Source organism: Macrotis lagotis, chromosome 3 (genome assembly GCF_037893015.1).
Source record: "Macrotis lagotis isolate mMagLag1 chromosome 3, bilby.v1.9.chrom.fasta, whole genome shotgun sequence".
Classification (NCBI taxonomy): domain Eukaryota; kingdom Metazoa; phylum Chordata; class Mammalia; order Peramelemorphia; family Peramelidae; genus Macrotis; species Macrotis lagotis.
In genome coordinates, this window is record NC_133660.1 from 222,565,378 (window position 1) to 222,590,152 (window position 24,775).

At 35.6% G+C, this 24,775-nt stretch overlaps 1 protein-coding gene and 1 pseudogene across 6 annotated transcripts in view; both read left to right on the forward strand.

Moving 5' to 3' along the window:
- The window catches only part of POLN (DNA polymerase nu), a 349,980-nt gene that overhangs the window by 198,124 nt on the left and 127,081 nt on the right, over positions 1-24,775 (forward strand). For all 6 annotated transcript variants that reach the window (XM_074229925.1, XM_074229926.1, XM_074229927.1 and 3 more), the window contains 2 exons: positions 4,894-4,971; positions 11,206-11,320. In XM_074229925.1, coding sequence (XP_074086026.1) covers positions 4,894-4,971; positions 11,206-11,320 — 193 coding nt within the window. The remainder of the gene's footprint in view (positions 1-4,893; positions 4,972-11,205; positions 11,321-24,775) is intronic.
- On the forward strand, positions 17,170-21,196 carry LOC141517161 (F-box only protein 48 pseudogene; annotated as a pseudogene).

Below are 24,775 nucleotides of genomic sequence, written 5' to 3' on the forward strand. Positions count from 1 at the left end.
ATGAATTATCTCTTTTATTTCCTCCTCCTTGGTGAGGAGTTCATCTTTGTCATATTCGATACTGGTAATTTGGTATTCTTTTTTTCTGTTTTTTAATTAGTTACTCAAAGGTTTATCTATTTTATTGGTTTTTCATAAAACCAACTCTTAGTTTTATTTATTAGCTCAATGATTTTCTTGCTTTCAATTTTATTAATCTCTCCTTTGATTCTCAGAATTCCTAATTTTGTATCTTTTATTTGTTCTTTTTTTTTAGCATTTTTTATTTGCATACACAATTGATTTTCTCTTTCTCTATTTTATTCATATAAGCATTTAGAGATATAAAACTTCCCCTGAAAACTACTTTGGCTTCATCCCATAAATTTTGGTATGATGTCTCATTATCATTTTCTTTCTCTTTTTAATGTTTTGCAAGGCAATGAGGTTAAGTGGCTTGCCCAAGGCCACACAGCTAGGTAATTATTAAGTGTCTGAGGCCAGATTTGAACTCAGGTACTCCTGACTCCAGGACCGGTGCTCTATCCACTGTGCCACTTAGCTGCCCCTTATTATCATTTTCTTAGATAAAATGATTGCTTTATGTGATTTGTTGTTTGATTCACTCATTCTTTAAAATTATTTAGTTTCCACTTAGTTTCTGCTTTATTTTTCCATGACCTTTTATTTCATATAATTTTTATTGTGTCATGATTTGAAAAGTATGCATTTATTTTTTTTGCCTTTCTGTATTTGATTGTAAGGTTTTTATACCCTATATGGTTAGTTTTGGTATAGGTGCCATGTACTGCAGAGAAAAAAGTTGATTGTAAGATATGGGAGATACTGGCACAGGACTGCCCAGAATAGGGTACCCTCATCAGAGAAAGTGTTGAGTTGTATGAGCAAAGTAGAATTAAAGTAGCTCAGAGGAAACAAGAAATACATCAGTTTAAAGGAAACATCCCAAGTGTTCACCTGGACTATTTGTGCCCAACCTGTAGTAGAGCCTGATCTTCAATAATGAAGGAGAAGAACCAATCATACCCATATCCTCTAGTACAATCTCTTCAACTAAATTCAATCCTTTAACTATCCTAAGAGAAATACAATTCTGACAAGTTACAAGTATTGTCTTCCCTCAGAGGCTTGTAAACAATTTAGGGAAGCTAGGTGGTACAGTGGATAGAGTGATGACCTCAGACATTTGCCACTTACTAGTTTGTGTGACCTTGGACAAGTCACTTAACCCTGACTGCCTTGCATCCAGGGCCATCTGCAGTCATCCTGATTAATATCTGGCCAGTAGACCCAAATGGCTCTGGAGGAGAAAGTGATACTGTGATTTAGCACAGCATCACCCTCACTCAAATCCAATCACATGCTTGTTATGGCATCACCTCCCTGATGTCATGGTCTTCTTTGAAAATGAAGGTCAAACATTATTATACAATTTAATGTTCTTAAGTAACAAAAATTTTTCCCCCTTTCTGTTTACCTTTTTATGCATCGTGAGTCTTGTATTTGAAGATCTGTTCTCTGTTCAGTTGTGGTCTTTTTATCAGGAAATTTTGGAAGTCTTCTATTTCATTGAAAGTCAATTATTTCCCCTGACAGAATATGCTGAATTTTGCAGGGTAGTATATTCTTGTTTGTAATCCAAGCTCCTTTGCCCTTTCAAGTATTCCAGGCCCTTCCATCCCTTAATGTTGAAGCTGATAAGTCCTGTGTAATTCTGATTGTATTTCCTTTGTATTTAGATTACTTCTTTTTGGCTGCTTGCAGTAGTTTTCTCCTTTATTTGAGAAATCTGGAATTTGGCTCTGATAGTCCTTGGAGTTTTTTATCTTGGGGTCTCTTTCTGGAGGTATTCTATGTATTCTTTCAAGGACTATTTTGTCTTCTTGATCTAGTATATTGGGACAGTTTTTCCTGATAATTCCCTGAAAGATATTTTTCAGGCTCTGTTTTTGATCTAGGTTTTTTAGTAGACCAATAATTCATAAATTATCTCTGTTGGTTCTATTTTCTAAGTCATTTGTTTTTGCTAAGAGGTACTTTACATTTTCTTCAGTTTTTTTCAGTTTTTTTGATTTTGTTTGATGGAATCTTGGTGTCTCATTAGTTTGTATTCATCCTATTCTAACTTTTAGAGTTTTATTTTCTTCAGTTAGCTTTTGTGTTTCCTTTTCCAGTTGGTTAATTTTACTTTTTGCTGAGTTGTATTCTCTTTCCAGTTAGTTGTTTCTATTTTATGAAGAGTTATATTCTTTTTCCAGTTTTTTACATTACTTTTTACTTTATTTTTACTTTTAAAGAGTTGATTTCTTTGGTCAATTTTTCATAATTTTCCTATATGACCCTCATTTCATTTTTCCATTTTTCTTCTCTTCTTTGATCTCTAAATTTTTTTTAAGCTGTTCTCTATGGTTTTGGATTTGAGTCCAATTATAGACTCCTTTGTAGGTATTTTGTCACTGCCTTCTTCTTCTGAGGTGGCATTTTTATCATCTCTAGCTGCATAGTAACTTGCTATAGTTAGCTCTCTTGTAGTGTCTTTGCTCATTTTGATTATTGAGCTCTGCTCCTGGGGTATAGGGAGAATAGTCCTGAGCTTTTTGTGCTGGGGCTGGGGTTTGATCCCTGGCTTATCACTGGCCAAGATTTTGCCTCTGCAGAGGTTTGTTTCCTCCTTTATGTCCTGACTCTGCCTATGCAGTCGTTTGTTCCCTACTCAGTCCTGTCTTTTGCCCCAGTGTTCCCAGGGTTCAGACTCTATGGGGTTAGAATTCTCTCTGCTGGCTTGCAATCTAGCTGCCTGGACTTGGATTACCATCTAGCTGCCAGACCTGGCCTGCTCTGCCACTAAAAGCCTCCCACTGACTTTCCTTGTTCTCCTGTCTAGCTGGGCTTTTTGAAACCCTTCCCCCCAAGAGACAGACTTTCATTGAAGATCCTTCATGATGTTTACAGTTGAAAACTTGTTTTGATCTTGTCTTTATTTGATGGGATCTGTAGCTCTAATGTCTGTATAGAGGCTTCATTTATTGTTTTGTAGGGAAAAGCTCCCAGAGCATGCCATTTTCAAGCCACCACCTTGGCCCGGTCCTGGAAGTCCTAGTCCTTGAATTGAGTTTATCAGGAACATTTGGAGTCTAATTTGCATTTGAACAGGATTTTTGGAATCATAGATTCAGAGCTAGAAGGACTTGAGAGAACAATTTCAATTTCCTCTTTTTACAAATGTAGACACTGAGGCAAGTAGAAGAACTCAGATTTGAATTCAAGTTCTCTAACCCTCAGGTCAGAGTTCTTTCTACAATACCATGCCATTTTTCTACTTACAAATATGTCCTAATAAGAAAATGAGATATGATTCGATAATGCATGGATCCTCTAACCTACTAGGGTATATGATATAAAGCTATAGGACAAAATATTGCAAATGTTTCTTTTCCTTTCTTTGTGCCTTTGTATGTATATGTGATGATACCTACAGACACATATACTCTAATATATATCACACATATATATCACACATATATGTGTGATATATATATATATATATATATATATATCACACATATGTCTTCAGAACTTATCAAAACTCCGAGAGCTCCATAAGGGGTTTCTGGCATTCATCTATTCTCAGCCTTTCTGAAGTAACCAGTTGTTAGATATTGATTCTATACATGGAATGATTGAAAGATTATTTGGTTCACCACAGAGAATGTTTTCAATTAGCTCATTTAATTAAAGAAAAATGTATTGAGTGTCTACTATATGCAAGACACTATGGTACCTAGGCAGTGGGGATACAAAAATAATTTTTCCCTGAGGAATTTCATATGGATTGGAAATTTGAAAGAATTAACTTAGAATAAAAGGAGAAATTTGGAGGAAAAAAACTTAGAATTGGAAAGGGACTTAAAGATATATCGTTCAATTCATTATTTTTTGATTTAACTTTTAACAAAGATTTTTTTAAAGGAGCTACTATATAAGTTATTGTGCTTGATATTTATTAAGCACATGCTATTTAAGAATTACATAATAAGGCAGTTAGGTGGCGTAGTGGAGAAAGTACTGGCCCTGGAGTCAGGAGTACCTGGGTTCAAATCCAGTCTCAGACACTTAATAATTACCTAGCTGTGTGGCCTCGGGCAAGCCACTTAACCCCAATGCCTTGAAAAGAAAAAAAAACTTAAAAAAAGAATTACATAATATGCATTAAAAAATATAGAGACAAAGTGAAAGAATCATTGTTTTCAAATAGTTTACATTATTGAGGAGAAATAACATGTACACTAATTTAAAAAAATGCAAAGTATACTTTAAAAAATACAAAAGTAATTTCTAGTAGAAAATGCCTAGCAACTGGGAAAATCAGGATTGATTTTGTGTAGGAGGTGGGATGTAAGCTGAGCTGGAGAATTCTACAAATCATTTGTGAAGAGAAGTTAGACTGTGCAAAATATCAGGGATGGGATAAAGAAGAACCACTGACATCAGCCAATTTGGCAAGGGTGTGCAATATTAGAAGGGCAGTACTGTGCAATAAACTTAGAAAGATCAGCTGATGCTAGGTTGTGAAGGACTTAGAAGGCCAGAGTTCACATTCTTTGCAAAAAAAGTGGAAACTGAGGCTCAGGGAAATGAACTGTTTTGTCTTAAGTAGTCCCACATTACTGCTGGCAGAAGAAGGACTTCAAAGCCATGGCTTCATGTGAAGAGTTCTTTCTGTTACCTCAGATATGCTATGTAAAGGATATCTATGCTCCAAGAGCATTTAGAAACAGAAAAAAAAACTAGACTCTATGTTCATTGTAGAACAATATTAGCATAATTGTATGCCTATCAAATATTGCTGTGATTTAGTTATTTATACTTCTCCCAATTGTATATTTTCTTTAGGAAAAGAAGATGAAAAAACAACTATTTCTCCCAGAACAATGTTTATATCTTCCAAAGGCTATACCTTCCTAGCAGCAGGTATTTTATGACAATTTCTTTTAGTAAACAAGAAAGTATATTTGCAGCCATTTTTCATTGGATGTGTTCTTAAAATCGTTTGTAATAATCAAATACTTATAAATGTAATCATTACTTAAATGGAATAACAAACCTGATTACTTAAAAAACAGACTGAAGAAAATTGGGAGACATTGTACACAATAACAACAATATAGTTCAATGAAGAACTGTGAATGACATAGCTATTCTCAGCAATACAAAATCCTAGATAATCCCAAAGGACTAATGATGAAGTATGATGTCTGCCTCCAGAAAAAGAATTGATATTTATTGAATACATACTGAAGATTGTTATTTTTCCACTTTCTTTAATTTTTTTCTTTGATTTAAGTCTTATACAAAATGACCAATATAGGAATGTTTTACATAATTACAAAAACCCACATCATGACAAATCTTGTTTTTTTCCAATTGGTATTTTATTTTCCAATGACATGTTATGAAAGTTTTTCAACATTCATCCACATGCATATTTATAAGTTACATAATTTCTTTCCATTCTTCCTTCCCATCTCCCTCCCCTCAGTGACAAATAGTCTGGTGAACATTGTACATGCACATTTATGTTTAACATATTTACAGATAACTTATTTTCTGTATGAGGAATTAGGACTAAGGGAAAAGAAGGAAAACCATGAAATAGAAAGGAAAAATATCAGATGAATTTTTGAAAAGTGAATATAGTGTTCATTCAGATTTTGTATTTGTTTGTTTTGTTTTTCTTCATCTGAATGTGGATAGCATTGCCTATAATAGGTCTCCCAGGATTTTCCAAGCTTTCTGAACTGCTGAGAGGAGCTACATCCATCACAGTTGATCAACTCACAATGATGTTGTTGTTAATGTACGCAATGTTCCCTTGTTTCTGCTCCCCTCACTCAGCATCAATTTCTGTGATGCTTTCTGTGCTTCTCTAGAGTCCAACCATTCATGGTTTCCTGTAGAACAATATTACTCCATAACATTCATATACCATAACTTGTTCAGCCATTCCCCAGTTGTTGGGCATCCCTTCAATTTCCAATTCTTTGCTATTACAAAAAGAGCTGTTATGAATATTTTGGAAATTTTCCCATTTTTTATGATTTCTTCTTGGATATAGGCTTAGTATTGGTATGACTTCATCAAACAACATGATCAGTTTTACTGCTCTTTGGGCATAGTTCCATATTGTTCTCCAGAATTGTTGATTTAGTTCATAACTCCACCAACAGTGTATTAATGTCCCAATCTTCCCACAATCTCTCCAACATTTTTTGGCTGACAAATTTTGTGAAGTGAAGATGTAATATAATTTCTGGTCTTGTCCCCTCTAGAGGTCAGAGTTAGATCCATGTTAGGCTTGAAATTTCCCCTCAGAGCAGGTCCATATTATGTAAAAAAGAATGTCCATGGCCTCAAATTGTCCATTTGGTGAAAGATCAGAACTAAACTTCAGTTATGAAAAAGATAAGGATGCTCAGCTTAATTGACCTGGAGGCAGGGAGAAGGCTCTGGACCAGAGGCTCAAGAGATTTAGAACTAGAAGGGGACTAAGACACCACTAACCCCTCATCTATTCACTACAAGTGTGAGCTGGCATATTGAGACTCCTAAGGTCAGGTTTCTTTCTTTTTTTTTTGCAAGGCAGCGGGGTTAAGTAACTTGCCCAACATCACACAGCTAGGTAATTATTAAATGTCTGAGGACAAATTTGAACTCAAGTCCTCCTGACTCTGGAGCCAGTGCTCTATCTACTGTGCCACCTAGCTGCCCCTGAGGTCAGATTTCTAATCTAGGTTCCCTTAAATAAATTTCAGTTAGACAACACTGGGTTCCTATTAGTATTACTCTTAGGAACGTGACCATCCCTAAGTCATGGCACACATCAGAAACAATGATTTTTACTATAAATCTTCATATAATTTCTAGTTTTTGTGAATCTGGATTTTTTTCTATAAGTGAAACATATATCACTTCTCTGTGGAATGATAGTCCTTGGCTATTCTGTTCAACCATTTGGCAAATATTTCTTAAATACCACTGGAGGAGGAGGGGGGGAGGGAGAGGAGAGAGAGAGAGTGAGAGAGAGAGAGAGAGAGAGAGAGAGAGAGAGAGAGAGAGAGAGATCGATCAAGGCTTTCTCCTGTCTTCAAGGGATGTAACTTAAAGTCTTATATGGGCAATATAACACACATGTATAAGTAGTAAAATGTAAAATAGAATGTGTTTTTTTAGTTTATTTAGGATTTTATTTTTTGTGGTTACATGTGAAAACAATTTTTAATGTTCATTGTTTGAGGTTATAAATGGGTATCATGTAAAACATTTCCATAATAATCATGTTTTAAATGAAAACACAGACTCCCTTCCCCGCCAAAATGAGTCCTAACTTCTCATTATGTGACCAAAGTATTTTAAGCTTCAGCTTCCAGATCAGTAATGGATTCTCTTCAATTTCTTTATCCTCCTGTCCCAGTATTAGTTCCAAGTCTTAATATTCCATTTTAGTAATTAGTATCCCTTGGGAAAACTAAAAAGTTGCCACCATCATGAAAAAATCATGAATATTTTTGTCCTCCTTGAACAAAGAAGCCTTCCAAGATACCCCCTACTAAAATTGTTCTCTTCCTTCTCAAGTTTTCTAGAACACATAAGTCCCTTTTCCTTTTACACCTTTGTACTTTGAATAATATTATGAAATGTCATATTCTCCTCCTCCCCCTGTCCAGTAGATTATTTTCTCCTTGAGGGCAGGAACCGTATCTTTCCATTCTTCAGTTGATTCTTCTCTCATAGTTTTTCCTCTTACTGCCTCTCCAAGAGATCCAATTCCCTATGACTCTCTTTATTCTGTTTTTTATATCACCTATAGTGCCAGAATCTCCTTCTCTTCTTCCTCTTTTAGAGAGCCATGTATTTTAACAAAGATAAAAAAGAAAAAATAATCAAAACTAACCAAAATATTGAAAAAGTCTGTTATTCTATGCAGTATTGACACACATAGGCTCCTATCTCTTCAGAGAAGCAGGGGAATTACCTTTTCATATGGATCTATCAAGCCTTCTGCTACTCTGCCACATTACTTTCTCTTTTGCACCTGCCAATCCACTGTGCTTTTCAAAATGGCCCAAATGGTCCAAGGTAACTATAGCTCTCAGTTCTTTTCTTCTATCTCCCTAGTAACAGTCAATCTTTAATTAGCATAAAACATCTCAGAACATATTTTCTCATCCCTGTCCTAGTAGCTACACCCTAGATGAGGTCTGGTCTCTTGATCTTTGTGTCCATGCCACCATACCTCAAGAATAAATATTCCTAGTTTAATATTCTGCTCAATGTATGGATATGGGTTATTTTTCTTGCTCATTGGCTATAAGAAAGGAAGGTTAAAGGAAGGAGAGGAAAGTAATTTGGATTAAAGATTTCTGTCTATATTAGTTGAGAGACTGACAAAATGGCAAGCAAAGAGAGGAGTCTGCAGGAATTATGTGAAGCAGGAATCAATGTGTGAGATTTAGCATTTAACATAAATGGGAGCAAAGAGTTTGGAAAAGTATAAAAGAGAAAACAGTAAGTGGTAAATTGTGGCACTGTTCCCTCAGCATAGGCTATCAATCATATCATAGTATATATTTACTTAGTACCTATAAGTGTAAATACCCTCCCATAGTTTTGCTACCCCTGGATAATGCTTTCTGCTCTGAGCCTTTCATGACCGATTTCCTGCTTTATCTTGCTTTGCCATCATCTAAATTTGCCTAAGCCTTTGTTTTATATGAAGTATTTAGCAAATTTTCAAAGTCCTGGTTAAATACTACTCTATGAGGTAATCAACAAACCAATCTGTTGAATAAATTCATGGTAAACCGCCCATAACCAATAAAAGAGCAGTGGGTTTGGAGTTAAAAGACATGGATTCAAATCTTGGCTCTGATTCTTTGTACCTGAATGATCTGGGCAAGTACTTATTTTCCTCAGGCTTAAGTTTTGAAATGTGTAAAATGAGTGAATTGAACTAGAGAACTTTCTAGTTCTAGTTCAGCTCTAAATTCTCTGGATATGTTTAATATTTGCATTTGACGAAAATGACTATGTTGTCTTGACCCAAAGATATGAGGAATGTGACAGTTTTAGAGACTTCATAGTATTAGAGAGGCTCTCTGTGGCATACCACGAGAGCTGGTCTCAGAGCCAGGAAGACTGGGGCTAATACAGACTGTTTGTATGATCAGGAAACGGATGCTTTGAGAGTGATGGCACCAAGATAATGCCCAGGCTACAGGAAGGATAATGGCCATTACAATAGTGATCAGAGGGAAGTGTTGCAATAGGCATAGATGTCAAGCAGATTCTTATTTCCTCCAGCATCTTCCTCCATCTCCTACTCTGTTCTACATATTCTCTGGTCCAGTGACTCTGGCATCTTGGTGTTCCTAGGACAAGTCTCTCATCTCTCCCATCATATATGGGACATTCTCTCTCTCCTCGTCCTCAATCCTGGCTACTCTGGCTTCTTGAGTCCCAACTAACATCTCATCTTCTCCAGGAAGTCTTTCCCAATTCCTCTTAGTTGTGTTGATCCTGTGTACAGCTTATTTAGAAATCGTTGTTGCACCTTATATTCTCTGTTCAATTTAAACTTCCTGAAGGTAGAGACAGACTTTTGCCTTTCTTTGAATCCCCAGCTTAGCACAGGGTCTGGTATCTGGTAAGCAAATATTGGTTGATCAACTGATTCTTATTCAGTGGACCAAGACTACCTGGTGGAAGGAAGAAGAAGGGAGGGTACCCTCCCACTAGTATAGGTTACAAATGTTCCTTAGATTAGGAAAGATCTCCATGGGACACCCTGGACAAAAAGAATCCATCACCAGATGGTCTACTCCATCACCAGAGATTAGAAATAATGGATCAGCAATTTAAGTTTTGCTCTGGGCTTTTTTCTTCAATTTTTTTTTTTTACTATTGAGGGCACATTTTTAGTCAAAAATTAAATTTTAAATCTAAATTTTAAAAAATCGTATATACAGAATCCTCCAGATTTTTTTAATGTTTTGATACAGTATCTACTACTTCCCTAATCTAATTCAAAGACCACTGGGCTTCTCCATATACTTTTTTACTTCTAAAAACACCTGATTTGCTTTTATTCCAAAAGTTTTTCCTATCTCCTAACATAGAATGTATATTTCCCATTTTAAAATTAGGTATTGGCATATAATTTTGGAGACTTCCTATATTACATTATGATAATGGATACCATTATGCTAATGAAGGTAGTTTTGGAATAAAAGGAGCAAAGAAATAACTGGTAAGGGAATTATAAAAATGGAAATCATAGAAACATATAATCTAAGAACTGGATAGAACCTCAGAAACCATCTAGTTGATTCCCTTTATGACCCATCTGACAAATCAACATCCAGAGTATGTTTCAAAACCTCTGATGACAGAAAACTCACTCTTTTTTGAGACAACCCATTTCATTGTGGGATAAAGAAGATTGTTAGAGCATTCTTTCTTATGATGCATAGGACCTTCCATATGTGGGTGCTAGGTCTGCCCTTTGTATTTACCTGTAATAAATACAATCCTTCTTCTTCATGATACCCTTCCCAATATTTGAACATCCCTATTTTGTCCCCTGTAAATCTTTTCTAAACAAAACATTCTCAATTCCTTCAATGTGTTTTCTAATCCTCTTGTCATCCTGGACACCATATTCTAGACACATTCCAGGTGGTCAATATCCTTGCTAAAGGTGGTTACCCAAACTGGGGATAACTCTTCAAAAGTGATGCACCCAGGGTTCTCCCCTTGTCTTTTTCAGTCAATCAGCATTTATGTATTACCTCCTCAGTGCCACTTTAATAAGCACTAGAAATAGAAAAAGAGGAAAAAGACAATTCCTTTTCTCAAGGAGCTCACAACCTAATGAAAGAGACAACAAGCAAACAATCATGTACAAAAAAAACAACATGCAGAATAAATAGAAAATAATTAATAGAGGGAAGGCACTAAAACCCTCTTTTTAAAAAAAAACTATGAATTGTAGTAATCTGGTCCTGTAATTGTAATCATTTTAAACTGTAGTCATTTGGGCCAGAGAGACAGGGGTCAGTACTGCAGTAAAGGGGAAAACGGGAATGGAGAAGGAAACTGAAGGGATTGATTACAAGACTGAAAATTAAAAGCAGGACTGTTTGTCAGACTTTTCACAGATTGAATTGCGTATCCTTGCCCACCTCTCTTGTGATCCAGAACTTCTGAAACTTTTCCAGGAACCAGACAATCTTGATGTGTTTATGAAGCTGACTTCTCAATGGTAAGAGAGATTAACTTACACAGCACTATCAGATGTGGGCAATGCTAATATGATTAAAAGAGTCGTAGTTCTTCCACATGAATTTTAAGAAAAAATTAAATTACAGTAGTTAATCATTTTTGCCAACCTGTCCCCTTCTGAAAAGAAGAGTGGATAAATAACATGTCAGAGGGATTTCATAATCATGAAAGAACTGATAACATCAACATTTATCTGTCACTGTTGTAAAACTAGGGATTACTAGGGAAATAGAATATATAGTAAATAAGGTTTGAAATTAACTGCATGTTCTTACTTCTCTCTCTCCCCAACATAAAAGAGACATCAAAGAGTAAAGAGTGATCCTCAAACTTTTCCTGGAAATAAAATTTGTTTTTGATAGGAAAAAAAAGATTGAAACTACAGTTAACACTAAGTAAATGACCAAGAATAACACTAGAATTTGAATTTTTCTAATATTATCTGACAATTATATCTTAAGGCTAATAAATACTTTTGCACACATTATTTTGTTTGATCCTCATATCTCTATAAGAGGTGAATTATTCTTTTTCCCATTTTACAATTTAGGAAACTAAGACCAAGGAAGGAAAAGGGACTTGCCCAGTGTCACACAACTAGTATTTGAAGCAATATTGGAGTCAGTCTTCCTAACTCAAAGGCCAATACTCTAAATATTGACTAAAGACCAGAAAAAAATTAAGTAACCAACTTTAAAGAATTCAGAAAGAATATTCTCAAATGAAGTTTGCAGGGATGTCAAGTAAATTACTAAGTTTTCACTGAAAAAAATTTAAGAAAAATATACCTATGAATATTTTTGCAGAAGCAGGGCATGCTGGATAGCCTAAAAGGAAAATGAATTCATCCAATATTGCTTAAATTGGATAGGTAGAATTTTATTTCTACAGAAACATTGTCAGTTATGCTTGTATTGGTTAACACGGAACCACCTATTTGGTCTAAGAAATTCATGGTAAGGCAAAATGAAGTCTAGGAAGTGTTTATTTAGCACAGAGGGAAATGGAAAGTTGGCCATTGTTAGATGGATAACTAAACCACCCCTAATCAGCCTCCCCAGTTACTTGGAGACCTAAATGATCTGGCTTGCTTTGTCTCTATCAAGTTAGTTTCAAGAGTGACAAATCTCCACTTCTTCTGGACAAGCCCAGCTATAATGTCTTCATTGTACTATGTGGGAAAAGTGGAGTCCTGCAGTTTTTTATGTAATATGTGATTGACAGGCTTTCAGAAAATAGCACCAGGAAAAGCATATCACTCAATAGAAAATAAACTTATCAGCCTATGTTTTTGGAAGCATAATGGGCAATTTAAATAATCAGTCTGCAGAGAGAGCAAAAAAAAAAAGAAAACTAGAAATAAAAATGAAAGAAGGGGTAAGCAAGGTCTAAAAGCATAGAAAGAATTGTTTTAAATATTTGCTGCATTAAAGAACTCCAAATTTTAGAATAAGTCTTTTACTGATTAGACAGGGGGCATATTTTGCTCCATTGACTACACAGTAAGCTCCTTGAGGAAAAGGAGACAGAATCTGTGTATTATTTCCTCTCTGCATCATCCTGAAGTCCAACTCAGGCCCTATACAATGTTGACGCAATTCATTTTTGTTGAAATATTTTATGATTTTACTTTACAAATTTAGCATCCAAAAACAAAGATGGAGTTGCCTCTTAGAAGTTTCTCTGTATATTATTTGCATATTTATTTTCATTTCTCAGGGTTTCAGATATTTTGTTTTGTTCAGACAGTATTGCATAACTTTTGACAGTTATCAACTTAGTGTAGCAGTTACTGACAGATAAAGTACTAACTCAAACTGCTTGAACTCATATCTCTTGACTCTTTAACTAATACCATATGCCTCTCAAAGAATAAAAGTAAGAAGAGTAACATAAATTCTTATAGGTTTTAGAACTGAAATGAGCTTTCAGGTGTCCTCTAGTCCATTCCCCACCCCACCCCCATTTTAAAGGTGAAGCAACTGAGGGCCTACAGGATGTTAAGTAATTTGTCCTGTGTAACACAGCTAACAGGTAGCAGAACTTGGATCGAACTCAGTTCTTCTTACTAACCTCAAGTGTAGTAATATTTTCACTGTACCACACTTTCTTTGATGAACTATAGAAAGAAAAGACTGATTTAGTCTTGGACCATGGAAGCAGGGTAATTCCCACTTAGAAGAAAGGATCCCCAGTATGTGATGCTATGTGATAATGAGCCATTGTGGAAACGATTGTTACCAATGGGAAAATAGAACAGCAGATGGATAGTGGGGGATTTGAGGATTAGGGAAGACTAGCTAGATCAAAAAGAATTTCTTAAAATAGTTTTCATAAAGATGCCTTGGTTGTTTAACTTTGAGAGGGGAAAAAAAAGGAAGAAAAAGCAAGGAAATAGAGAGTAGCCCAGTCTGCCTGGAGAGGAGTTAGAAGGTAAGTCTTCCAAAAACATTTCTAAAATCCTTCCCAGGGACCAGGCAGTGTACTAAATACTAGGGGTACAAAAAGAGGCAAAAGACACTTGCTACCCTCAAGGAGCTCACAATCTAATTGGAAAAACAATGTGAAAACAATTGTGTTACCCACCCCATCTTCCCCTCCATGTGCTTCTTTTATATGAGATAATTTTCCCCATCCTATTCTTATCCCTCCCTTCCCCTTTCTCCCAATGCTACTGTCTGGAATCTTAGGTAATATTCATATTAATATATTTGGGAGATATGATTTTTTTCCATTCCCGTTTTTCTCTAAGTTAAATGCTTTAAGTAAGTCATAGTAACAATGGTATATTGTATTCTTTCAGCCAGTGGTATAAAAATGGAGTATCTAGAATACAGGCATCTAATAAATGCTTATTGAACTGAATTGAATTGTGAAGGCAATTCAGAAGTTCATTTGTGAAAACTTTCCTATTCCTTTCTCACATTTTCAAGGATAGCCTCAGAACATAAGTGGATGATTCTCATAACCATTTTAAAGAGCAAAAACAAGCATATGGGTTGTAAATAGATATCTTCCATGTTACCTATTAGCATTATCACATCTGTAATTTTTTTCCTAGTTCAGTATCTTCCTTTCAGACAACTTGAAATCAATCCCTTGATGTTTTCCAAAATATATCTTCTCCATCATGGATGTCTTCTGCTATGTGTCCTTGGTTTGATCAGGCTGTTTTTCTGTCTTTGTCTTCTTTAACACAACTCCATTTTCCTGTATAGCACATCAAGGACTATGGTGTTAAAATTAAAATATGTCTTGTCCACTCTTTATCAATGATAAAAATAGTTTATTATGGAAATTCTGATAGATTTATTCTATTTCTGTACATTGCCTTTGTTCCATTTTCATTTATTTAAAATTTATTTATCCTGAGATAATCTGATTTAATTAGTTCTTATCCCAAATTTGGCAAATTTAATTATTCTTAAAATATTATATAAATGTGAGTTTTAATGAGCATTATTACATAAAACAATAATTTTAAGTTAATTGATTAATAATTGAACATTAAACTGATACTGAAAACTCCCCTATAATCTCCATTGTGAACAAATAAATTTAAAGAACATCACTTTGATGAATGTTATTTCCTACCCTTCTTGTCCATGCTTTCCCATAAACTGTCTATAAAGGACTTATCCAGTGGAGATTAAAAACTTTTCTCTTATTCTTTTAGCATCTTGAAACATCTGTCCTTTTATTATCCTTTTTGCCTATTGCCTTTAATTCTTTTTTTTTTTTTTTGCAAGGCAATAGGATTATAAGTGGTTTGCCCAAGGCCATACAGCTAGGTAATTATTAAGTGTCTGAGGCTAGATTTGATTTCCAGGGCCAGTGCTCTATCCACTGTGCCACCTAGCTGCCCCTGCCTTTAATTCTCATTGCTTGATTGGTCTTCCTCCTTTTTCTGATCATAAACATACCCAGTTAGGGTTTTTGTACTACTTTTCCACATAAACATATTCAGTGGTTACATAATATAGCTTGTTATGCTTTGTGTTATTTGTCATTTTAGTTCTGCCAAATCTCTGATGTCCCATATAACAGTATCAGTAGAAATATCAGCTCTGGGGCCAGTTCACTATCCAGTTTCAGGATTCACCTAAGATATTCATACTGATGGTCTAATTCAATGAGTGGCAAATGCTACATTATAACCTGGACAATATGTTTTTCATCCACTTTGGATTTTCTTTATAAATGATTAGAGCAATTACTTTAGAATGAATAAAATTGAAGCTTTAAATAAACACTTACTGTGTGTAAAGTATTGTGCTGAGTGAAAATAGAAAAATAAGATAGTCTTACTATCCAGGAACTCAAATTCTAATGGAAAAGAACATCTGGAACACGTCAACTGCCAGACAGATGAAAAAAAAAATCCCATGGTCCTTAGGATGCAAAGCAGATAGTTATATCACTTCTTTAATGTCCTCTCCATTGAAAAAGGTATAACAGGTCCTGGTTTTGAATCATTTGACAGTACTAAGGACTTTGGTGGTAAGAACTTTTCTTTTGGGGTCTTCATTAGCTGTGGCTCTGGTCCCTGCAGGAGTTTTTCCACAAGGTTGCTTCTAGGGATAATGACCTTTATGTTAATCCCAGGACTCCAGGGTTCAAAGTCCTAGGCTGCTTCAGGTACTGAGGGGAGAGGGGAGTAAAGATGTTGGTGGTGGGGGGGTGTTGACCTTCCCTGGCACAAATTACCCTTCTGACTCTCTCCCAAAATATCTTGGTGTTTCAACTAGGCTGCCCCCACCCCATACTCTATGATGAGTAGCAGGGTCTGCCCCCTTGCCTCAGGATTTTCTTCACCAGTGGATGGCCGTGAGGGCTGAACTGGAAGCAGTATTTAGGGTGGGTCACACTGCTCCTGTGCCCATCTGCCTATTGATGGCACTTGGGCAACAATTATCATGGAAGGCAAAGATGATGAGCCTCTTTCCCACTGTACTTTCTCCCTTTGGCATTATCATGGCTCTCTCAAATGATCAGTGTTATCTGAAAATTTGAAGAAAAACATTAATACAAAATTTTCTTTTGTTTGAACTTTATGAAAGACATTCTCTGTGAACCTAACATATGCCTTCATAAAACAGATAGTTCCCTTTTTAGCAGCTTGATTGTTATCACTAGTCAGCAGATTATTGGATAAGATTATTTGGGTAATCATTTTTATAGAGTTTTCTATGATTTTGATGCACAAGCAAAAGATTCCTCTTCTCTTCTTTATTGTTTCGTTTTTTTAGATTTTTCAAGGCAATGGGGTTAAGTGGCTTGCCCAAGGCCACACGGCTAGGTAATTATTAAATGTCTGAGACCAGATTTGAACTCCAAGGCTGGTGCCACCTAGCTGCCCCCCCTTCTCCTCTTTAAAGGCTGAATTTTGCTCTACCAAATAAAATGTTCTGTTTTCTTTTCTTTTAGTTTTTTCCTTTTTGATACAAATTTTATTTTAATGCAGTAGGAAGCTACCCCTATCCTTGTCTTTCTTTCTATACAGGCTCACTGCTTTACTTTAATCAACATTCCCATGGACAGGCTGTAATTCTTTTTTGTTGCTGATTTTTTTTTAATATTTCATTTATTTTGAGTTTTACAATTTTTCTCCCAATCTTCCTTCCCCCCCCTCCCCCCCCAAAAGGCAGTCTGTTAGTCTTTACAACGTTTCCATGATATACATTGATCCAAGTTGAATGTGGTGAGAAATTGTCATGGACCCAGCTCCGGGCCCAGCCCCGGGCCCAGCCCCGGGCCCAGCCCCGGGCCCAGCCCCGGGCCCTGGCCACCTATGGGCTAGGAGCCGCCTGGGGGTGTGAACCCGCCCACATGTGCTGGGAACGCCCAGGACCAGGGGTGGCTCCGCCCACGAGGGAGGAACGGGAGGAGCTGGGGGAGGAGCAGAGGACTATAAAGGGTCAGGGCTGGGGAAGACCAGAGCCATTTTTCGCTGCAATGTAAGCAATAAAGACCTGCTTGTTAGACTGCAACCGGGTGCTCTGTCCAGTTACTGCCCTCCTTCTCCAAAGGAGGGTCCGTGCGTCCGAAGACCGGGCAACGGTATGCTATCCAGGCGAAGGCTCGGGATAGGTCCCCGAGCAAGAAATCATATCCTTAAGGAAGAAAAATATAGTATAAGAGATAGCAGAATTACATTAATAAGATAACAGATTTTTTTTTCTAAATTAAAGGTAATAGTTTTTGGTCTTTCTTCAAACTCCATGATTCTTTCTCTGGATACAGATGGTATTCTCCATTGCAGATACCTCAAAATTGTCCCTGGTTGTTGCACTGATGGAATGAATGCGTCCATCAAGGTTGATCATCACCCCCATGTTGCTGTTAGGGTATACAGTACTCTTCTGGTTCTACTCATCTCGCTCAGCATCAGTTCATGCAAATCCCTCCAGGCTTCCCTGAATTCCCATCCCTCCTGGTTTCTGATAGAACAATAGTGTTCCATGACATACATATACCACAATTTAAGCCATTTCCCCAATTGAAGGACATTTACCCAATTTCCAATTCTTTGTCATCACAAATATGGCCACTATGAATATTTTATACAAGTGATGTTTTTACCCTTTTTCATCATCTCTTCAGGGTATAGACCCAGTAGTGGTATTGCTGGGTCAAAGGGTATGCTCATTTTTGTTGCCCTTTGGGTGTAATTCCAAATTTCTCTCCAGAAAGGTTGGATGAGTTCACAGCTCCACCAACAATGTATTAGTGTTAGGGGCGGCTAGGTGGTGTAGTAGATAGAGCACAGGCCCTGGAGTCAGGAGTACCTGAGTTCAAATCCGGCCTCAGATACTTAATAATTACCTAGCCATGTGGCCTTGGGCAAGCTACTTAACTCCATTGCCTTGCAAAAACTAAAAAAAACAACAAAAAAAAAAACCCACAATGTATTAGTGTCCTAGATTTCCCACATCCCTTCCAACATTGATCATTGTCCTTTCTGGTCATATTGACCAGTCTGAGAGGTGTGAGGTGGTACCTCAAAGATGCTTTTAATTTACATTTCTCTGGTAAGTAATGATTTGGAGCAATTTTTCATATAACTATGGATCACTTTCATTTTCCTCATCTGTAAATTGCCTTTGCATATCCTTTGACCATTTGTCAATTGTGGAATGGCTTGTTTTTTTTTTGAAAATTTGACTCAGTTCTCTGTATATTTTAGAAATGAGTCCTTTGTCAGAAATTCTAGTTGTAAAAATTGTTTCCCAATTTACTACATTTCTTTTGATCTTGGTTGCAGTGATTTTATCTGTGCAAAAGCTTTTTAATTTAATGTAATCAAAATTATCTAGATTGTTTTTAATGATGTTCTCCATCTCTTCCTTGGTCATAAACTGCTTACCTTTCCATAAATCTGACAGATAAACTACTCTTTGATCTTCCAGCTTGCTTATAATATTGTTTTTTATGTCTAAATCCTGTATCCATTTGGATCTTATCTTGGTATAGGGTGTGAGGTGTTGATCTAATCTAAGTTTCTTCCATACTAACTTCCAATTTTCCCAGCAGTTTTTTATTGAAGAGAGAGAGTTTGTAATATCAATAGCTGGAGTCTTTGGGTTTATCAAACAGCAGATTACTATAATCGTTTCCTGCTTTTGCATCTAGTCTATTCCACTGATCCACCACTCTATTTCTTAGCCAATACCAGACAGTTTTGATGACTGATGCTTTATATTGTAATTTTAGATCTGGTAGAGCTAAGCCATCTTCTTTTGCTTTTTGTTTTTCATTGAATCCCTAGAAATTCTTGACTTTTTATTTCTACATATGGATTTACTTGCAACTTTTTCTAACTCATTAAAGTAATTTTTTGGAATTTTGATTGGTAGGGCACTCAATAGGTAGTTTAGTTTTATTATATTAACTCGACCTATCCATGAGCAGTTGATGTTTGCCCAGTTATTTAAATTGTTTACAAAAAGTTTCTAAGTCTGCCTTGGTAGATAGACTCCCAGGTATTTTATATTGAAAGATGAAACTTTTTCTGGATTTTGAATGGGATTTCTCTTTCTAGTTCTTTCTGCTGTATCTTGCTAGTCATATATAGAAATGTTGAGGATTTATGAGGGTTAATTTTATATTCTGCCACTTTGCTGAAGTTGCTAATTATTTCTAGTAGATTTTTAGATGATTTTGGGGGGATTCTCTAGGTATACCAAAATGTTCTTTCAAAATCAACAAACACTATAAGATCTTTATTCTTTATTATACTTATCAATATTTTTAGTCATAAAGATGTGGTCCGATGGAGAAAATTTCCTTTAAAGAATGTATGTTCTAAAAAACTAGAAACAAAATAAATTGTCAGTGATTGACTTAAGTAAATTAATGTACATAAATATAATTGAATGATATGACATCTCAAGTATTGATAAATATGAAGAATTCAGAGAAACATGAAAATTTGTATGAATTGATTTAGAATGAAGAAAGCAGTGTTGAAAGAACAATATATACAAAGGCTACAAGAATATAAATTCAAAATGGTGAGTGATATGCTATCTATCAGTGTATCATACTTCCATCTTCCTTAAATAGAAGAGAGATCAGATCTAAATGGAATGATTCCATTATTGTTACCATTGAGAACAGAGCACTTTGTAACAAAGGACTTAAGACACATTAAGATATAGAACTATATCTCTAAATCCCATAAACACTCAAGATATAATGAGGCCACTTCATGGTTCACATAATTCTATATTTGGCACCACGGTATTAGATTTTTCAAATGGCAGATTTGTTAGAACTCAATGGGATAATGATTCATCAAATCAGTTCTTCCTTATGAGCATTTTAATTATTCATGAAGTTCACCATAATCATGTTTCCAGAAAGAATTATAACTAATAATATAAGAAACTAGTTTCAATCTCCCCTTCAAAAAAAAAAGTACATGGTCACGTTTCCTAACCGCTGTTCAACTAATGGTTATCATGACCCTTACATATTAAATGAATGTTTTGGTCTGTTTCTATGATAAGTATATTTTAATGAATGTTAACTTCTTTCCTACCTTTAGATTGCAATTAGAGCCTTTTTAAAAACTTTATTGAAATATCTGTCACTGTGATTTAATGTAGTAGTGAATTGGTAGTCTTCTAACAAGGTGACTATTTTCAAAGATGTTGTAATTTAAAAAGTGGTTAGAAAGTAGAAATCTAGAGCAAGTTGGAACCATGGGGTTGGATTTGAATTCCAGAGGAATTAAACAGTGGTTAAAACTGTGGGGAGGGGGTGGCGTAATGATTGCCTGAGCCCCACCAGGTAAGAAAATTAATGCTCATAGTTTGTGAATAAAAACATAAATTATAAAAAGAGTCACCTAGGAAACAGATTTACCAAAACATCAAATTATGCAGAAAAATCTCCAAGAGAAATAGTTATTCACCTATTCCTGGTAAAGAACTGAACTCTTTTTGTCCTAATAAGAAAAAGAAAGAAAATGGAGATAATTTTGTTGAAATATTACCTCCAGAAGTCACTTTTAAAATTTTTAGCCAACTTGACATTCAAAATTTAGGCCGGGCTACAACTTGTAAGAACTGGAATCAAACAATCAAGAATTGTGACTACCTATGAAAGCACCACTGTTTGACTATGAGAACTCTATGTCAAAAAGAGATAGATGGTGATGGAAGAAATGGATATTCATGGAGGGTAACACTACTGAGGCACTACTGGAAGAGTAAGGTAAAACATGAATGGCTGAGTGGCAGATACAGCAACATTTGCTCTCCTATTAGCCTGTCAGAAAAAAGCATGTACCCTTATGGATGCAGATATCTGGGGGGGGGGGGGGATTCTAGAAGCAGAACTTGAAAGATAAACTGAAAAATCCAGAAAAGATCATCTTTCAAGATTTGAAAGCAAGTGTTTTTATAGTACACATTGTATACCTTTATTTGTTCCTTGTTCATTTGTTTTATTTGTGAGGTTTTCAAAAGAACAGTAATATGAAATATAAATTTCTGTTTTGCACTTTACCCCTTTCCCCAAAATTTTTATTTGATATTTTTTATTGTAAGAATGAAAATTCCAGTGATGCTATTTTTAAAAGACATGTTAAGGGCGACTAGGTGGTGTAGTGGCTAAAGCATCAGCCCTGGAGTCAGGAGTACCTGGGTTCAAATCCGGTCTCCGACACTTAATAATTACCTAGCTGTGTGGCCTTAGGCAAGCCACTTAACCCCATTTGCCTTACAAAAACCTAAAAAAAAATACATGTTAAACTACTGAGTTGGTTTCAAGATTTGTGTGATATTGGTTATATAATATACTATATATTATTGTAAAGTAATAGGAAGAGGAAAAATAGAAGAGTTTGAATAAATTGTTGTTTCTAATATTTAAAAAAAAGTTCAGTATCTTCAGGAAGAGAATTTTTTCAAAATAGTGCTTTTAAATTGTGTTCTATGACATGACAAAAAAAAAAAAAGATTTAAAGAACAAATGGCTATTTGGGAACAAGTCCCCAACCATAAGCAAACTTCCTTGTTTAGATGTTATAACAGCAAAAAGATCTGACCAAATGAAAAGTACTTGGAAGTATTATACAGCCATCAGGTATTTTTATTATTACATATTTGTACCTTGAATGTATTTGTGCCTAAATGTGAAGTTCTTTTTTTCAGTTTCTTTAACTTTTTTTACTCATACACTAGTATGCTGGTTTACATTATATTCTTTATTATTTACACTGTTTCTTTGTTTTCAATTCCTTCTATTTCAATATTGTTTCTAATGCAACTGTCTCATTTTACACATGAGGAAACTGAGGTCCAGAGAAGTGAGTGACTTGACCAGGGTTTGACAGGTAATAAAAGTCAAGGTTGAGCTACCGAAGGAAAGGCAAGAGGGCAGAAAGTGTGTTAAGAAGATGATTCTTGGGGCAGCTAGGTGGCGTAGTAGATAAAGCACCGTCCTTGGAGTCAGGAATACCTGGGTTCAAATCTAGTTTCAGACACTTAATAATTACCTAGCTGTGTGGCCTTGGGCAAGCCACTTAACCCCATTTGCCTTGCAAAAAAAAAAAAAAAAAAAAAGATGATTCTTTTCCCCTGGCTCCACTTCTGACTTTGGGTTTTTCTACTTTCCCTCCTTTTCTCTGTGAACCCCCTGTTTTCTTCTCCATTAGAATCCAAGCTCCTATAAAATAAGAATTACCTTTCCCCCCTTGTATTTGTATTCCTAGGACTTAGTACAGTGCCTGATGATTAGTAAGTGTTTAATAAATAAATAACACATCTGTAAATCATTAGTAGACAGTCTAAGTGGCACAATATAGAGAACCAAGAGTTACTTACTTGCTGTGAGGCCCAACAGATAAGTCACTTAGCCTCTGTCTTCCTCAGTTTCCTCAGCTATAAAATGTGGATAATAATAGCACCAACCTCCCAGGGTTGTTGTGAGGATCAAATGAGAAAATATTTATAAAATAAAATATCCAGCATAATACCTGATAAATAGTGAGCACAAAATAAATTCTTGTTATAGCAGCAAGATAACTGGCAAGAAAAATTTTAAAAAATCACTAGAGTTCAGTATTGTTTAATATACCTTGTATCAACCAGGTGATTCAATCACCATTTGTGACATAGAAAGCACTTTACAGTTTGCAATATTTTCATTCTTTCTTTCATGTTATCCTTACAAGATTTCCATCACTATACAGGCAAATTGTTCAGATAAGGGAACACATTGCAAGGTGAAGAAACTTGTCCAAGTTTAATGTATTGAACTTGGATTTTGAAATGCAGCCTTCTTCTTGCTCTGTGACTAGTATCAAACTCAAAGATAGTCACTAATCCTTACAGAAGGATTCCTAAAGGCTACATAATGACTTAGTTTTAAAATGTAAAATGCCTATTTTACTTCATTTTGTTTATTTAGTTAAAAGTTCCCCATTCATAATTTAATCTGGCTGAGGCAGAACTCAGGTATGTTGGGGACACTCATTTTTTCTCTGTCTTTTGGATCACCAGAAGGATCATAGACTCAGAAAAAAAAAGAGTTGAAAGGGAACTCAGCAGTCATCTAGTCTAACTTAAAACAACCAACAGGATCTCTGATATAATATATATATGACATCTGATTGTTCAACTTCTATTTGCAAACCTCCAAGAAGGAAGAACCCACCCATCCTGAGTTAGTCTGTTCTATTTTTGAATAGCACTATTTAGAAGTTTTTCATGCCAGCAATATAAATTTATCTTCTTACAATTGCCACCCATTGCTCCTGGTTCTATTTCTTTGATGCAATCTTATTAGAAGGCAGCTAGTTGGTGCAGTAGATAGAGCATTGTATTTAGGATTAGGAAGTAGTGAGTTCAGATCCTATCTCAGAAACTTACTTTGTTACCTGGGCAAATCCCTTAATATCTCTGTGCCCCAGTTTCCTCTTCTATAAAATTAGGATGATATCACCACTTACTTTCCAGGATTACAGTGAAGATAAAAGGAAATAATATTCATATAGCACTTTACAAAACTTAATGCCCTCTATAAATACTACTGGTTATTTTATTAACATTTCCTCTTTGGCATAAAAAAAAGAAAGTAAAAATCAAAATGCAGTGTGGGGCAGTGGAAAGAGTACAGAACTTGGCATCAAGAGAGCTGGGTTCAAATCTCAACTCTGCCATTTACTAACCATAGAGAGTAGTCAAATGTCAAGTCTCTCTCACTGTCAGTTTCCTCATCTGTAAATAAAAACAACAATACTTCAATGCATCTGTGATTTCTTCATTATTTTCTCCATGCATTCACATGTGTTCACATATTGTTTGTGCTTTCTCATTCTGGGAAATTTTTGTCCAAATCATTCCACAAATACTCCAAGGAGAATCTGCTTCCCCTCCTTCCCCCAAATGGAAGCATTCTTTGGTGATTTTTGACATTCCTTAAACAGCAGCATAATAATCAGGCTGCCCTTAGTTTTATCCTATGGTTGGTACATCACCTATTCTGGTTGTGAGTTCTTGATGTTATCTTTCAGGCTTCTTCTCATGTACATGGCTTATCCTAGTCCATCGTCAGCCTCTTGGCCTGCATTATATTCTTTTTCCCTTTAAGTCACCTGCGGTTTTTATTCTTCCAAGTTCATGGAGATTATTGGTAGACCATAGTGTTACAGAAAAAAAAAACTGTGGCAAAGAATCCTGCCTAAAATAGAAACAAGAATATACTACCTTCTTCTTACTTCTTTTCATACCATTGTATAGAGAACACTTTGCAAAGCACTATAGGAATATGAGCTATTATCATCACCAGCCCCCCTGAAAATACTATATGAATTGTGAAGCCCTACACAAATGTGAATTATTGGGATGATTGAATTGTCAAAAGAACACAGGTATAGAAGCTAGAATCATGGCAAATGAGTGCAAGATTTTGCTGGTATAGAAGG